At 34.8% G+C, this 17211-nt stretch overlaps 1 protein-coding gene across 5 annotated transcripts in view; it reads right to left on the bottom strand.

Annotated features, from left to right (window-relative positions):
• Positions 1-17211, bottom strand: part of CSMD3 (CUB and Sushi multiple domains 3) — a 593532-nt gene that overhangs the window by 353022 nt on the left and 223299 nt on the right. For 3 of the 5 annotated variants that reach the window (XM_064706591.1, XM_064706593.1, XM_064706594.1), the window contains exon 7: positions 3522-3827. The exons of the other annotated variants lie outside the window; for them this stretch is intronic. In XM_064706591.1, coding sequence (XP_064562661.1) covers positions 3522-3827 — 306 coding nt within the window. The remainder of the gene's footprint in view (positions 1-3521; positions 3828-17211) is intronic. 5 annotated transcript variants of the gene reach the window in all.

Genomic DNA, 17211 nt, shown 5'->3' with positions numbered 1-17211 from the left:
ACAGATCATATTAGAAACTGTGATTGCAGCATCAAAAGAATTTCTACTAAATCTCAGCATTTGAAGTTCTTAGGTTTAACTGAATGAAAGGGGTTAGGGATCTCCTTTTTTTCCACCCTTCTTCTGAATTCAGGACACAAACTTTCCTGATTTTAACCACTTGGTTTCATTAGAACTAAAGATCCAAAATGTGCTGTTTTTCACTACCAGCGATTCTGTCTAAATATATTTTTCATTGGCCTGTCAAGGTGCATCTTCAAAGTAAGCTTCTCATCCTTCATCTACTTCCTCCTTCTACAAGGTTTCAGTGTTCCAATAAAAAGAACTCTTCTGAGTCATCTCCTTAATAAAAATATTAATATGTTACATGCTATCTTGTCCTTACTTAAGTTCTCTACACACTGACATTCACTTCAAAATTTATGCTCTCATCCTATCTTACATTTTATTTTGTAAGGTGGGATGATCAGGAAAATGTAACACAATTATATAACCTTTCTTTATCTGATTCAGTATGAGTTCTTGTTGATGAGGAAACTATAATAATGTACAATATTCCTCAAGAGATCTCAGTACTGCCTTAAAAAATAATACTTGTACTTCCCTAACTTTAAGGAAAGTATTTCACCAAATGCACCTAAAGTTCCTTTTTCCAGCTAATAAGCTTAGAGAAGATAATAACCAGTCAGCTTTTGACATAATTTAAATTATTATTGAGATCCAGGATATATATATAGTACAGCAATTTACAGCTAGCAGTTGAAATTTTGGAATATATAAACCTCTAGTTCTCTCTATACATCTCGTTCATGCATAAACTTCCAAAAAATTTTTACAAAACAAGAGAGTATTCTTATTGTCTATTTATTCTGAAACACTTTATTCACAGAACAGTCCCATGGAAGGTCAACAGTACTACTCTATCTGCAGTTATGATTTTGCATCTCTAATAATGTACCATAAACCTGCACTATTTGGGTCTTACTAGTAATATTCTCAAAAAAACCTGCAGTTAGGTCTATACATACAATAAATTTTTACAATTTCAAATATTCATACACATATAGTAAGCTTTAGTAACTATATTTAGGATATTAAATTTTGTCTTCTCAATTATGAATTAATTTGCATAACTTGGGAGTGAAATTCCTAAATTAAAAACAGCAAAAAAAAATTTCCAAAGGAAAAACTAATTTTTAACAGCTATTAAATAGAGAAATAATTTTAAAAGTAATTAATATAAATTTTTTAAGTAGTAATTCTTAATTCCACAGTTATTTAATGTGCAGAGTTTTTAAACTTCTGTGCATAATGCATTGTCAAAGAGAGGTTAAAATACTTCAATAATAACCTATAGGAAATTCTATAGAAATACCTCTGGAACATCCTTCTGTGATAAAAATCCTTCAAGTCAATTAACAGCTATCTTACATTCACAAAAATTCCTTCAGAATGTATCTGTGTCTTTTTAGTAGGGAATATTTCATGAAAGAAAATTATAGGTTATTTATTCAAGGTCATTTGATATGTTTCAATGGCTGTTATCAAATATTAGTGTTTACTGAGTAAAAATCATAAATTTTTACTTAGTGTAGGAATATCCTTTAATAGCATGCACACATATACTGTTCCACGAGTAAGAGACGCAGTAAAAAGTTTTAAAGTTTTGTATAATGGGTGCTAGCAAAACCAAGACTTTCAGTGTTGCATGAGGGAATAAAATGCACATGGAACTAGGTGTGGCTCTTCTTCTCCACTAAGGTCTACACAAGTCTGATTTCAGTTCTGTGTGGATTGTCATGCCTTTTGGTACCTGTAGTACTATTTTAATATGTGAAAAATTAGCATCCTAACATTATCTTAGCAGTATCTTGATGTCTAAATTATTCTCCTTTTTCTATAATCTAATGTTTAGCATTTTATTTTAATAAAATAATTTAGAAGTACATGCTGTACCTGTATTTTGTACTAAGGAATAAGTCACAGAAGAAAGGAATGCAGAGAAAACAGTGGCGTGCACACTGCACTGTAATGACTCCAAAGAGGAAATGGGAAAAAACTATATATGTATCACAATTACTAACATATTTAACTGCCAGAGTAGTACATTCTTACATCTTTAAATTAGAAGATATTATTACAGATCCTCTTATACTCCCTCATAACTGAAAATAAGCCTGTTTTTTTTAAATTTCTCCAGAGATGTGATGTGAGTACACAGCCACACAACTAGTACCAACCAAAATTTTGATTAATTTATATCAGTCAATAACCAGAAAATACTTCAGATCTCCACTGAAATTAATGCAAATGAAACATAAACACCTATTTAATGATTTCTCTTTTATATGCAAACCAAAGACAGTGTTTGTTTTTCATTTATTCTATTTAATTATATATTTTAAAATTCTGAAGAACTTCAGTTCTCCTGTTTCAGAAGGTGTTAGTAAAAGTTAGGTGCTACACTAGGTGACTATCCAGTAAGACAACAGATTCCAAATGAAACTGTCCTTACAAAATATCAATCATACAACAAGACTTCTACAAATTGCTTGGGCTACAAAAGGTGCTTCTTATCAATATATTTGTTTCTATAAATTTATAAATTTTTCATGTACAATTGATTAACATGGAGCACATAGCAAAAATTCAAAATGTAAAATAAATTGTATTCAACAACATTAGCCTGCAAAATTAAGCTGATCCTTTCCTGAAGTTGCGCATGCTTACAAACATACCACATGCAATTTTTTTCTGAATATCTGCTGGTTAAATTAAGACATTCCACCATTTCTTTTTATGAGCTTCATGTTTCAGATATAGGCATTTACTTTTAACACAGCAAACAATGCTACTTTTATCCTCCAAATGTTGTTCATTATGAATACTTTAGCATGCAGATTAGATAATCTCAATATAAGAATATATGAGATCTTTAGTTTTAACACTTTGATATTTGCTGAATATCCTGGTGTTCTAAATGTTGCTTTGATCATTGATTTCATGTTTGATAGAATGAATATGTACAGATGTTTTAAGAAACAAAAATTTGCTGAAGATTTAAACAGATGGGAGATGAATACAACTGCATCACCTATTAGTTTAGAACAGCAGATATTTATAAAGTACATTCTTAATGCTATGGTTCATTATATCTAATCACATATGCAGAATAGATTAATAGTCTAATCTGAATTCTCTAAACTTTCATAAGATATCTCTTACACTAGGTTTCATTGTGAAATATAATGATGCAAGCTATGGTCACATCAAAAGACAATTCCTTATTCGTACATTTTGTCTTTTTATAAATCAAATAAATTTAAATAACCAAGACAATATTATTACTAATTTCATTTATCTATCTGACTGCCCTGCTAGAACTCAAAGTTAGACAGATTGAATCCCCTTCCCATTTGGTTCAATTACATTTCCTAAATGGATACCTGAACTTTCATTTTTAATTAATACAAAATATTCTTTCATAACTACATGGGCACAAGTAAAATAATATCCAATACCTCTATGAGTAACAACTGCAAGTTCTTTAGTTCTTTCTATCTGTTCAGCATTTCTTGGTCGTCGTCTTGTGCTTTGTAAATTTGCTTGGTGAAGAGAGAGTGTTTCCGTGTAAGTGGCTGACTCCAGAACTGATTTTCTTACATTCATAGCTTGCACTCGTTGTTCTTCAGCAGATTGTCTACAGGTGGTCACTGCACTGGATACAGCAACATCAGCAGATGTGCTAGCAACAGTAATGGCACCAGTAGTGGCTGCAATATGCTCCTCTAACTCACCAGTGGAGGCAGCTTTGATGAAAGCAGAACCTGTGGGACACACAGTAGTACTGGATGCTAACTTTTTCTTTTGAATTGTGTTTTCTTGATAAATCTAAAAGATTCAATTTCCCTCTGTTTAACATAGTAAAGACAACTGACATGAAAAGAGGAAAGTCAATAGGCTTTATTTAAAAATTTGAAGCAATCAGAGCATTGTTCAATGCTAGTGAACATTTTGTAATAATAGTGATAATACATGTTAGGTTTTAAAGGTCCTCAAAACTTAAACTTTTTTTACCAGTCATAATGACAACACATAATTTCCACCCCTGCATGTTCAATCCTGAACCAGCATGGCTAGATCAAAATACACAGCTAAACTATTGACAGGGGCCCCACACTTTGAAAAGTGGTAACCATCCCATCGAGCAGTGAAATGCAGCATTATGTAGTAACCCAAGCAGCAGAAAAAGCTGCCATAAGCTACTAATCCAGCTACTAATAAGGCTGCCAGATATGCTGATTCTCTTCATCAAAGCTTGACAGGGCTCTAAAAGCCAATTTAGACTTGACACGAAGCCAAGTGTAGAGGAATAATAAGAGGTACCCATTTAAAAAAACTTTTCAGCATTATTATTTGTACTTAAGACTGTAAAAAGGTTTCATATGTAATTTTCTTTTTGCACTCTGATTTCAGTAATAAACCAAATTATTTTACTAAAAATCTTCACACACAAAATGTTTGATAAGCTAAGAAAAATGTCCTACCTTGGAAAACATTGTTAGCACTTTTAAGTTCTCTAGTATTTAAAATACATAGCAATTTTTTTCAATATTTTATTAGCATTTTCATCCTTCCCCATCCCCCATATTTGGTTGCAAATATTTGGAAGCCAAGTGTCTCACCTGTGAGCATTTAGAACATCTTAACACAGTAGAAACTCCATCTTGACTGGAACAAATAAATGACTGAACAATGAATAACAAAATTCACCATAAAAAATTGCAAATACAGAGCTGATGTAGCATGAACTGTACTATGTTTTACTAATATCTTTGGAACATGGCTTTTTTATTCCATCATAATAATTAGGGGCGCTTGAACAGTCATTCAAACAATAATATTCCACATTTCTCTTTTTTGTTCTGTGCTCTCCTCTCATACTTTGAGACTTGTCTTTTAAATGTAGTGGGTGATGTCAAGATGGAAAGCAACAAGAGTTTTCACACTATTAGAAAAATCTGTCCACTAGAAAATGGAAATATGATTCCCAGAGAAATTAAGCATTATATAGTATATTTAAGGCACAAGGTATATCAGATCTCTTGACAGAATTCTCAAGTTTTCTGTCTAAAATAATGGAAGAGATACTCAGAAACAGTCTTGCTAATAAAGTCTCTTTTGTTTACTGTGGAAATTTTAGGCAAAAATGATTTATTTTATCAAACTATTAAAATACTAAGATAAGAGGATATGTTAGCTTTATCAAGACAACAAATGAAGCTGATGTGGGTGCATATTATTTTTGCTATCTGATATTTAATGTCTTAACAACTGTTCTGTAGTATAGCACTTCTAAATCATAGTGGTGGTTTCCCCTACAAAACTAAAAAACCTTAGAAGCACCATGTAAGACTCCAGGTTGTCAGAGACCAAACCAAAAACCATTTACTGTCCTACAATTACAGTGGCATAAGTAACTAAAATAAATCTAGACATGTTTTATTCTTTATTTCATAATAAAAGAAGAAAATTGTCACAATATGCACAATATCAAAAGTCTGGACTACTTACGATTCAGTGTACAATAAATTTTGACAGATTGGTACCAAGTTTAAAACACAGAAAATACAAATGCATGGCCAAGAGGTATTGTGGAACAGAAAAACGTTGTTTAAAACAAAGAAAACTTGATGTATGTTACATAACCACTGCTATTAAAACAAAATCTATGTGAATATATCTTCATCATGCATGCAAATGTACAAGAACAGGCATTCACCTGCTTCAAATATCAAGGTCAAAGCAAAACTATATTCAAAATCTCCATCAAATGGCATGATCTATCCTATTTATTTAAATAGGCACAGCACTTTAAATGAGAATAACTTAAAAGAAAGTTTATCTCAAAAGAAAACCACAAGGAAAATTAAACTTACTTAAAGCTACAAAGCTTACACACTAGAAAGTACTGCTTTGATACAGAGACAATTTTTAAACAGAAAGTTTTTAGGCTTCCACTTCCATTTACACTGAAGAGCTCATGCAGATGATCAGTAAAGTTAAACAATATGGCTTGATTTACATGGAAGATTTTGAGAGAAAATTAATGTTATGTATAAACAATCTTGTAAGTATCAGCTACTGCACAGGGTAGATCAATCAATGTTTTCCACAAACAGTAATCTGCAAAAGTATGAATTTTGGTGCATTTATTTAATAAAAACAGTCTTAGACCAACTGAATCACATTTGTTGCAAGGACATTTTAATATACTCTCCAATCTTCTGCAATCACATCTGACATTTCAGTTTGTCAAGGAGATTATTTTAAAAACTACATTTTTTCTATGGGATAAAGAAATACTCCTTTATAATTTTACTTTAATATTCTAGTTAAAATAAATTAAAAAGAAAAAAGGGAAGAAAAACTTTTAATGATAACTGGCACAAAAAGGAAGAAAAGAAGACTGAGCTCTGCTTTTTGGGAAAAGCTTCAACCATACAGTCAACTGAAGTCAACTCAGAGGCAGAGCATCACTTTGCACTGACAATCAGCCACTGAGAAAATGTGAAGTTTGAGGAACTGCCAGGATGAATCATTTGAGGAAGCAGCAAGGACATGGGGTCAAGAAAGTATAATGGCTGTTTAGGATATGGGTTCACAAAGAAAGAGAACCTGACCAACCCACACCAAAACACTCTGAGACCTACTAGACTGGACCAGCATTTCTCTAAGCAAGTCTCTGTGGAAGGAGAACAGATGAAAGCCAGTAAAACAGAGGAGCTTTAATGTGTCAAATGAGTCTGCTTGCACAAGAAAAGATTCGAAGCAGTGTTTACACTTAAAAAACTTGTAGCTCTGCAGAAGTGAAAAAAGATCAAGTTGATGATCTACAGAGAAATTCAGTTCAGAAAACTAGTCTTAACAAGACACCACTCAAAAGTGTTGCAACCGTTAAAACTTAGGATAATGCAAACATATGGGAGACCCATAAGCCTTTCTATTTATATAGGAGTGGAAGTTGTTCTTGATTCCAGGATCATTTTTAGTAAAGAGAAGAGGCAAGAGCCTTTGACATTTGCCTGAAACAAAGCTTCAAAAATAGATTATGAATCTGTGCTAGATGCACACACTTTGCATATGCAATATGCTACAAGTATACACAGGGTTCCTGTTGTAAACATGATACCAAAGGAAATTTACCACAAATAAACTTATAGTGGAAGTTCAATTACCAATTAATCTAGTGGACTAACTTTTTATGAGTAATGCCTAAGGGAATAATCCAGGGAGGTAATAAATACCTTTGCCCACTCTGAGAAGCATTCAGCAGAAACAAAAATAAGGCAAAAAATGGTATCTAACAGAGTGAAAACGCTAGTTGAAAATTATATTTTTATTTTTCCTTTTAGAGGACTTTGACTTTGGAAAGTTTCCTCTTCTCCAGGTTGAAAAAGCTCAGGTTTCTCAGTCTTCCCTCACAGGGTAAGCACTCCAGCCCCCAACCATCTTGGTGACACTCCACTGAACTTGCTTCAGTGAAAAACTTGTCTTGCCTGTCATGAAGCCCAAATCTTAAGGCACTATTCCAGCTATGGTCACAGAAAAGTTAAGACAAAGCCAAAAATCTTTCCCTTTGAATCTACTGACCACATTCTTATTAACATAACTCAGGATGCTGTTGGCATTCTTTCTTCCCAGGGCATGCTGCTGTCATGCTCAGTTTGCTGTCTGCCACAACGCACAGGTCTATTCAGCAGAGTGCTTTGCTATCAGACACTCCTGCTGCCAGGGGCTCTTCCTACCCAGCTGCAGGACTTTACACTGACCACTGTTGAGTTTCACAGGATTCCTGTTAGCTCATTCCTCCAGCTTGTCTGTGTCCCTGCGGCAACCCTGTCCTCAGCTATATTGATTATTGGTCCTTGACTATAATGACTGACATTATGGTGTCGACTGCAAAGCCAATGAGACTGCTCTCTGTCATTGATTGAAGCTCATTGATAAACATATTGAAGAGAACTTGTATCAGAACAGACACTTGTAGTGTTGCACTTGTTACTGGACTTCAGGTAGAAAGTCTGGCCCATTTATGACTATTTTCTAAATTTAATTTTTTTTAACTTCAATGGTTGAAGAACAGATAAAAACATGCAATTTTTTCATAAGACCAAAGGCTACCATCCAACAGCTATCCTAATTCATAAGAATTCGATTTTATGGTTAATTCCTAAAACCATGTTGAGTTCAAAACGTGAAAGCAAATCAGAATATTCACTATCTTATTTATTCAGGATGAATAAAGGCACAGGACTTTATTAGTTCTTGTGACACATATGATCCAGCCACAGACTTCCCAAATAAGGCTAAAGATGCTTAATGTGGATGACCCCAAATGGGACTCAGACTACAGGAAGATGTTAATGAGGTAACTGACATGAGGTCAGCCTGGGACTTTTCCTGTATATCTTATTAGCAAGAGGCCAGTCTATTATTTTGCAATGGGTACTTGAGAAAAAAAGTGTAAACAGTCTTAAACCAAAAAATAAATTCATACCTCATTAAAGGAAGAAAGAGTGTTACAATTATAAACAGAATTTTTTAAAAGAGTAATAACTATATTCCACCTTCATTCTTTCCGATATTCAAGGACTTCTAGTCAAGGCTTATTTAGCTTCCTCACTTAAAACTTTCCTATACTTAACTAATTTTGGAGTGACCCTAGCATCCTATTAAGAAGATGGGGCTTTTTTCCTAACTTAATTAACGGTTCTCTTTGATGTTCTCTGTCATTAAATATCTGATGCTTACAAAAAATTTCCAGTAGAGTTAGAAACCTAATAGAAGAATATATTCTGGATCTGTTAAAGGAGTTTTCAGGTTTATGAAGTTATAACAGCTTATTCAACTCTTTTAACATATGTAATTCCAGACATATTATTTTTAACAATCACTTATTTTATTCTTCATAAATTTCTAGTATCTTTACCTGTTCTTACTATTAAATTGTAATAGAAAATAAAGGAAACTTATACATAAACATGGATTTTAGAACATAAAGTCAGTATTAATGGCTGCCATAAAATATTCTTCTGACAAAATCTGTTTTCACCTCACAGCTGTTCAAAAAATAAATGAAACTGTGGTTTTACAGAAATACAATAAAATCATGGTTGCAAAGAAATACATGCCTGAAAAAGATAGGGTTCAAAACAAATTTCTAGACTTTAGTTCAAACAGACAATGACTCATACAAATAGCAAAAACTCCAAAAGCTATCTAACCAGAAGTTTAAAAAAATCCTTTTGGTTCCTTTTGTTTTGATGTTGTCCACATTTGTGGGACTAGAATAAAAATTTCATTTTTATTTCCTTTTGGTACCAGTATTTACCTTTTTGCATTATTGTGTTCTCTTACGATTGATTTTTAAGCTTGCTTTTATTCTGCTTCATTTTCTCAACCTCCTTATTGTTATATTTTTTTCTATTGCTCTGGATTGTTTATGTAAATTTAATCAATTACCTTAGTAAGACATATATCAAACATTCTGAAAGTGACAATTAAGCATCACCCAGAAATTTTCAGAGATGCAGGAGGTATGTCATACTTCAGTATACACAAATGCATGTCTTGATGATCTTCCATATGCCTCAGTGAATTTAAGAGCACTTTACATTTTTTAAACAGATATTGAAAATATGGTAAATTTTTTGCATCTTAATTTTGTCAAATGATTAAATTTGGAAATCTGAAAATTCAGGCAAAATTCCAGATATCTCGAACATTATTCATTTCCTTTCTACAAAAATCAGGACATAGACCGAGCTACTATTTTTTTAACATATATATTTGTCCAAATAATAGAATTTATTACAGCAATATATGTTTGTTGAATAGAAAAAAAATTAAAAATGACCAACATAGACTCACATATGGATAGTGTTATTTCAGTTGGTTTACTTAAAGTGAGAAAGTACTTTTTAAAAAAAAGAAAAAAAACAAAATCAAAACTTGAAACAAATGCATGTTAATAAATGAGAAAGCAGTTATTCAAAATACAAAGTAATTGTCATATTTTCATACTTAGTTTTCTTTTCAAAAGAGATATATATCAATGTAACATAGATCTGTAAAATCAAACATAATCATACAATAAAACCCCCAAACAATACAACTTAAAAAATCTTCAAGACTCTCCATAATATTGTAGGAATCTATGAAAAGAGCAATATGATACTGGAAAGAGAAAGCACTCACATCTATTGGCCTTAAAAAGGGTAGCTTTATTGTATTTGTCTAGTAAAAAGCCTTACGAATATTGTGTTACATATTTATTTTCTTTCTAATTTGACTCTATGAATCATAGTTCAAGAATGTTATTTCCCTTTTTCAAAGATAGTATAACATCAAATAAGCAAATCTGAAAGAATAATTACTGTACAGACTATGTACATTAAAATGTATATAGCAACCACTTAACAAAAAGATAAATTTAAAATTTAAAGGTTCTGACTTCTAATTCTGTTTCTTGTGTCACCATGGATATGCCATGATATACAACAAATTTAATTCTCACATTCCTTTTAATATTAATGTTAGTTGCCCAATACGTTGTCTTAGATTGCAAATGGGGGTGTGTATTCTATTGCCATCTGTTAGAGGTGGGCAGTTATCTTCTGTTAATAGGGCAGCTTTCTTTATCTCTTCCACAACCAATCTTCCCTCTGGCAAATATCTTCTGTGAATGGGCCACTGAGTCTCACTGCTTGACTGATAAAATTATCATCCCATTGTGAGATGTTCTGCCCAGGGGGAGGAGCCAAGCATTCCTACCTGGATAAAATCTGACACTGGGAGCACCACAGGCAGCCTTTTCCTCCTCTGGATTCCCAGAGAAGCAGCTTTCTTTTCCACTGGATTCCCAGATGAAAACCAGGCCCATTTACACCACCAATGGACCTTCAGAGGAAAACTACACCATTCCACAGGATCACCGCTCCAACAGCACCACATCTGTCACTCCAGGAGGACTGCAGCCACCATTTAATGGGACTGCTACCAACACCCTGACCAACAGGGTGTCAGGTTGTATTTGACTCTGTCAATTTTGTATTACTGCATTGTTATTTTATTTTTATTTCTTTCCTAATAAAGAACTGTTCCTCCTATTATAAAATTATAAAATTTTAAAATTATAAAATTTTAAACTTATAAAATTATAGTAATTCAGAGTGGGGGGTGTTTACATTCTCCATTTCAAGGGCGGCTTCTGCCTTCCTTAGCAGACATCTGTCTTTTCTTGCCAAGATATGGGTGTTCATTATCATAAGCAAGTCGAGTGGCATTTATAAATCAAATATACAGTTTCAGATAGAACAATACTTGCTAAAGCTGGAATTATATATTGATATGATTGACACTCAGTCATAGTTTTAATACTTTCAATGGAGTTCAGATACATGGGAAAATAATGAATCTTAAACCCAGTAATAATTTTTTTCAGTTATTCTCAATAGGAAAAATCTTTGTACCATTGCTCTTGAGTGTCTAATATTTGCCCTAAGCAGGCTAATGCCAAAATTTTCTATTCTAAATCCCATATGAGGCATCAAGAATTTATTTGACATAAAATTATTGCTACAGATTGCTAAACTAATTAAAAATAATAAATTATCCAATATAGTAACTTTCATTACAGAGACAATTATTTTAATAGCTAATATATTTAATATATTTTAATTATTGTATGTTTCTAAAGTGATTAATACTTCTTAGAAATGATATAAAGTTCTTAGAAAGTTTGTTCATTTACTTGGCAAATGGTAAAGACAAGATTGTAGAAAAGGTATCTTGAATACAAATCTTAATACTTCAGCATATTTTTTTCATTGTTAACCTTACCTATGTCACACAGAATTAATAGAGACTACAGCCTAGTAAGTACAATTTTGCTATTAGTAATACAAGGCCACAGAATTTATGTTGACATCATGTAGGCTTGCCTTGGCCTGAGCTAATTTTCACTATTTTTGATAATTTATAGGTATCAAGTGAATATTTCTTGAGCTGGTGGCATTTCAGAAGTGTTGTGCTTTGATACTACTGCATACAGTAATGATCTGATAAATTACATAGGTCTTGCATGGCAAGCAACATCCTTGGGCTGAGGGAGGCTAATGTGCAACTTTCAGATTTTAGTAAAGAACAATGAGAAACAAGCAGACTATGTTAAGAAAATATACAAAAAATGAATCATTCAACTCTAAGACTGAAGAGGAAGTTCACTTCTTCATGTCCAGAAGTGTAAAACTTCTCCTAACAGGTTCTTGGATGCTCTCAATTTGTCATAATCTCCAGCAGGAGCACAGAGAAAAGGGTAAAAATAAGACAAAAGAAATAGAGGGGGAAGTAGAAAGGCAGTTCTTAACTTTTATAAGTGTATTATTATCCTTGATGCTTTTCTATATTTGATAATTCAGGCTATCAGATCATAATAATAATAAATTGTAATCCCTTTGGCTACAATAATACTTGGCTAACACAATGTTACACAAGGGCATTACAACCCAACTAACTTCTGATCTGAAGTTCTGTATACTGAACATTTTTCTATGTGCCCAACCCCACTGAAGTACTCTCCAATGATTGTCAGGACTCTGAGGGCTCTGATCATCCCAAAGAGGACTGGCCAGCCTCCCCAGGGCCTCTCCCCACCCCCAAAATGAACTCCAGGCTGGAGCCATGAGTCTCTGCCCCAGGGATGCCACAGAAGTGCTTGTCCCCCTTTTCCCCCATCCCTGCTCTACCTAGCCACGGGGCCAATGTCCCTGCCTGCCTTTGGCCTGTCCTCTTTTCCATGGAGGCGTCCAACACCCAGGGTTTGTTCTGCCTCCAGATGTGCACAAAACCTGCTCTACTCCCCAGCTGAAAAGCTCTGCACTGCCGGCCTCAACCCTGATCCCTGAGCTCGCCAGCCTTCAGGGAGCTGTGGGCCTGTGGGCCTCTTATTCACTGTGAAAATATACAATGCCTAAGAACAAAGCAATACATTACATGCTACAAGAAGTGTTATTTTTTCCTTATTTCTCACTCTGCACAAATAAAGTTAATCTCTAAGCAAAATAAATGTTAATTATAAAGCAAAGCAAAGTTGAATGATTTATAAATGAAACTGTACTGTCTTTTATGTTTTGGTTTAATCTAAAAGGTCAGGATAGACTAAAAAATAATACTTTTAAAGAAAGGTCAGGTCCTAAGTGGGATGAAAACAATTCTCTGGCAAGGCAAAAGGTTTTTTGAGTATAAAAACTGTTTCAAAATCCACTTAGAGTTTACAGAGATAAAGCTATTCCTGCAGAACATTGTGCTGTCAGCATCAAGTGGGCAGTAAGTGAACTTTTAATTCAAGAAGTGGCATCCAGTGCAAAACAAGAGCTTTGCCTGAGGAAAATCTTCCCTGTGAGAGGACTCCAGCGATCCATTAGACAACAATTTCAAGATGTCCTAAGGTAAATGCTTACACACTAAAATTTCAAAATAATTTTAAGAAGAATTACATATGCATTGCCTTAGTGAGCATTTCTGGCAATTTTGCACTACAATACAATGATAAAAATTATAGTGTTCTTGTTCAATAGCCAAAATTGTTCCTAATATCCATAAAAGCTTGGATACTGCGAGTATCTATCCTCACTTTTATGTTGCACAGAGAAATGCTCACAAAGATAACTTCTACAGGAAAAAATATATTGGCAAATCTAAAAACATGGTAATTTGACACTATCGTACATAACATCCTAGAGGGTAAATTCAGGAAATGTGTGTTAGATGAATAGGCAGTCAGATGGACCAAGAACAGGCTGAATGCCAGAGCTCAAAGAGTCGTGATCAGCAGAGCAGAATCTACTTGGAAGCCGGTACTCAGTGATGAATCCCAGGGATCAATACCGGGTCCAGTCTTCTTCTACTTGTTTTTCAATGGCCTGGATGAAGGGACTGAACGTGCAAGTTTGCTGATGATATGAAACTGGGGGAAGTGACGGATACACCTGCAGGCTGTGCTGCCATTCAACAGGAAGAGTGTGATCAGCAGATGAAGAGAGGTGATCCTCCCCCTCTACCTGGCCCTAATGCAGCTACATGTGGAGTGCTGTGTCCACATCTGCGCTCCTCAGTGCAAGAAAGACAAGGACCAACTGGAGAGGGTGCAGTGGAGGGCAAAATAGATGATGAGGGGCCTGGAGCATTCCTCTTATAAGGAGAGACTGCAGAAGCAGGAAGATGAGAGGGAATCTCATCAATACATGTAAATATCTCAAAGGCAGGTGTCAAGAAGATGTTGCCAGATTCTGTTCGGTGGTGCCCAGTGATGTCACAAGGGCCAATGGCCATAAACTTAACCTCAAGAAGTTTCACATCAACACAAGGAAGAATTTTATGTTGAGGGTGGAAGAGCACTGGGACAGGCTGCCCAAGGAGGTTGTGGAGTCTCCCTCTCTGGAGACACTCAAAAGCCACCTGTATGTGCACCTGTGTAACCTGCTGTAAGTGGCCCAGCTTTGGCAGAAGGGTTGGACTGGATAATCTCCAGAGGTCCCTTCCAACCCTAACAATGCTGTGATTCTGTGGTTTCTCAGAAGTTGCAGCAGTTTTTGGATACTTCTTACACTTCTTAACTGATAGAACATAAAAATGTCAAATATTGAGACGGCTGATGGCTCACCATATCTGAACATTTCCGACTTCATCAGAATGGTTGAAGTTGAAAGGCATCTTAGAATTTGGCCGCTTTTAGAACTGTCGGCCTTTTTACAGTCATTGCTTGGAATTTACTTTACCTAAATTAAATGGTATGGCCATCTCTACAGAGGCAAGAGTTTCTGAGAGGTTCCATACAGTTCCAAAGCAACTTCTTCACACATAAGAAAAAGTTGCTGGATAGAAGTCAATGAGAGTTTTCAGCAGTAACTTTGTTCCCCAGGAAATAATAAGTAACTAACCCCGACAACAAAGAAACAAAAAAAAACCCAAACAAAACCAAAACCAAAACAAAAAAAAAAACCACCTTATCACATTCATTCTAGAAAAAGTGAGTACAAATCTGAGTACAAAAAGAGACATTTTGCTTCTGTATAAGGACCATGGGATACTTAAATATTAACTACACACTCAAAAATGACTGTGATAGCCTCCATAAGCAGTATCAGGATAAATATATTATATTTAAGAACCCTCTGAACACAATCCTCTGAAATGTGCTCTAGGAAGATCCTGCTTGTGCAGGAAGTTAGGCCAGATGACTCCACTGTGGTCCCTTCCAACATTACAAGTCCAAACTGGATGGGACTGAGCAACCTGGTCAAGTGAAAGGTGTCTCTGCCCGTGTCAGGGGTTTGGAACAAAAAGATCCCTTCAAACTCAAACCATCCTATGATTCCATTATTCTATTATATTCATTCTATGATTCTGTCAATTTCTTTAAGATTGGTTAATATTCATAATTACCCACTAGGGTTATTGGGAATTTGAATGATTCTTCGTTTAAGTATTACTGGCTGGTTTGCTCTGAGTGTTAAAAGAGTGTGCTCAAATGTTCTCAACAAACAGAAGGTCTGATTACTATAATTGAAATTTCTTTCAAAACTCTAATATTTTTATCACCAATTTGTTTAAATTTTGGGTTTAAGAACTTTCTAGGGAAAAATGTTATTTAAACATGTAAACCTTATATATCTTTCATGAAAAGCCAAACTACCCAACACAATGCTGTATACAAATGAAGAATACTTTCTTCTTATATCTCAAATTAAACAGCTGTGTATGCTATCTGCCCGTTACATTAATGCACTAGACATATTTGTTAGGAATTAAAAGGTATGGCTTTTAATTCCAGGTTTAATATTAACTGAGAAGAAAAGGAAAAGTACTCAGGTGAAGAAAAATAGAAGAAGCAGCAGTTTGTTTTATTTTCATAAAGTCAATAGACTTCTTCCCTTTTGAATTTGAGTCAGCCTGATTTAATTTGAATATATGCCTTTCAAGTTAAGAATTCTCTTCACAAACATTTTCATATATCATAGTGTACCAAGGCAGTACTACAAACTAAACCAGCATTATCCAAGCAATTCTGCCAGCTTTGTGAAAAATGGAATGGTAAGTGTTACCTAGCTTCTATCTACCCTGGATTAGGGCTCAAAAGACCTAGTGCCCATTGGTAACTTAATTATTTGTGTAAGTCACTATGAAGCATGTGCCTCAATTCTGACATCCAGAAGAGATCTAATAAATATTTCCAATATCCCTGTGATTCATAACTTCATGGTCTGTTTATCTCCCCTCCTTTCATAGATATATTCCTTTTCCAAGCTGCAGGGTCCTACACAGATGAATTTTCAATCAAAAACTTATCCTTATGTTTGATATCTTTGCTTTCTCTGAACTTTCTTCAGCTTTGCTATATTCTTTGGAAATGCAAAGAGGCCAGAGCAACAACTGGAGTCAAGGTGAAGTTTGATTTATACAGCAGCATGTTTTCTGTTCTGTCCTCTACCCTCTTCCTAGTATTTAGGTCAAAAAGCACTAAGGTGTGCTTTTTTAAGCATTCTAAGTATGAACCTGAGGACTACGACGTGCTCTCAATATAACCTTTTTTTTGCCTCAATCTTCATTTGCAAATCCTCTTCCCACACCTCTTGAGTGGAGCTTCAAGACAGGGACTGGACGACCAAAGTCCTTTACACTGCCAGAGAAATTCAGGTTCATGACCTGAACAGACCTAAATCCATGGGACCTGATGAACTGCACCCCAGAGTCCTGAGGGAATTTGCCAGTATAGTTGCCAAGCCACTGTCCATGATACTTGAAAATTCATGGCAGCCAGGCAAAGTCCCAGATGACTAAACATTTTACCTATGTTTAAAAGGGTAGAAAGGAAGATCCTTGCAATGATCAACTTGTCAGCATCACCTCTGTGCCTGGGAAAACCATGAACCAGAATCCTCCTAGAAGCTGTGCTGAGGCACATGGAGGACAGGGAGGTGATCCAGAACAGCAGCACAGCTTCACCAAGAGCAAGCCCTCTCTAATCAACCACTGGCCTTCTATGATGGACCGACTACATCATCCAGCAAAGGACCATATATGTCATCCATTTGGACTTCTGCAAAGCCTTGGACATGGTCCCCCACAACATCCTTCTGTCTAAAGTGA

This window comes from Zonotrichia leucophrys, chromosome 2, assembly GCF_028769735.1.
Source record: "Zonotrichia leucophrys gambelii isolate GWCS_2022_RI chromosome 2, RI_Zleu_2.0, whole genome shotgun sequence".
NCBI classification, from domain to species: domain Eukaryota; kingdom Metazoa; phylum Chordata; class Aves; order Passeriformes; family Passerellidae; genus Zonotrichia; species Zonotrichia leucophrys.
The sequence above is the reverse complement of the archived record's forward strand: the minus strand, read 5'-3'. Positions and strand labels throughout refer to the sequence as shown.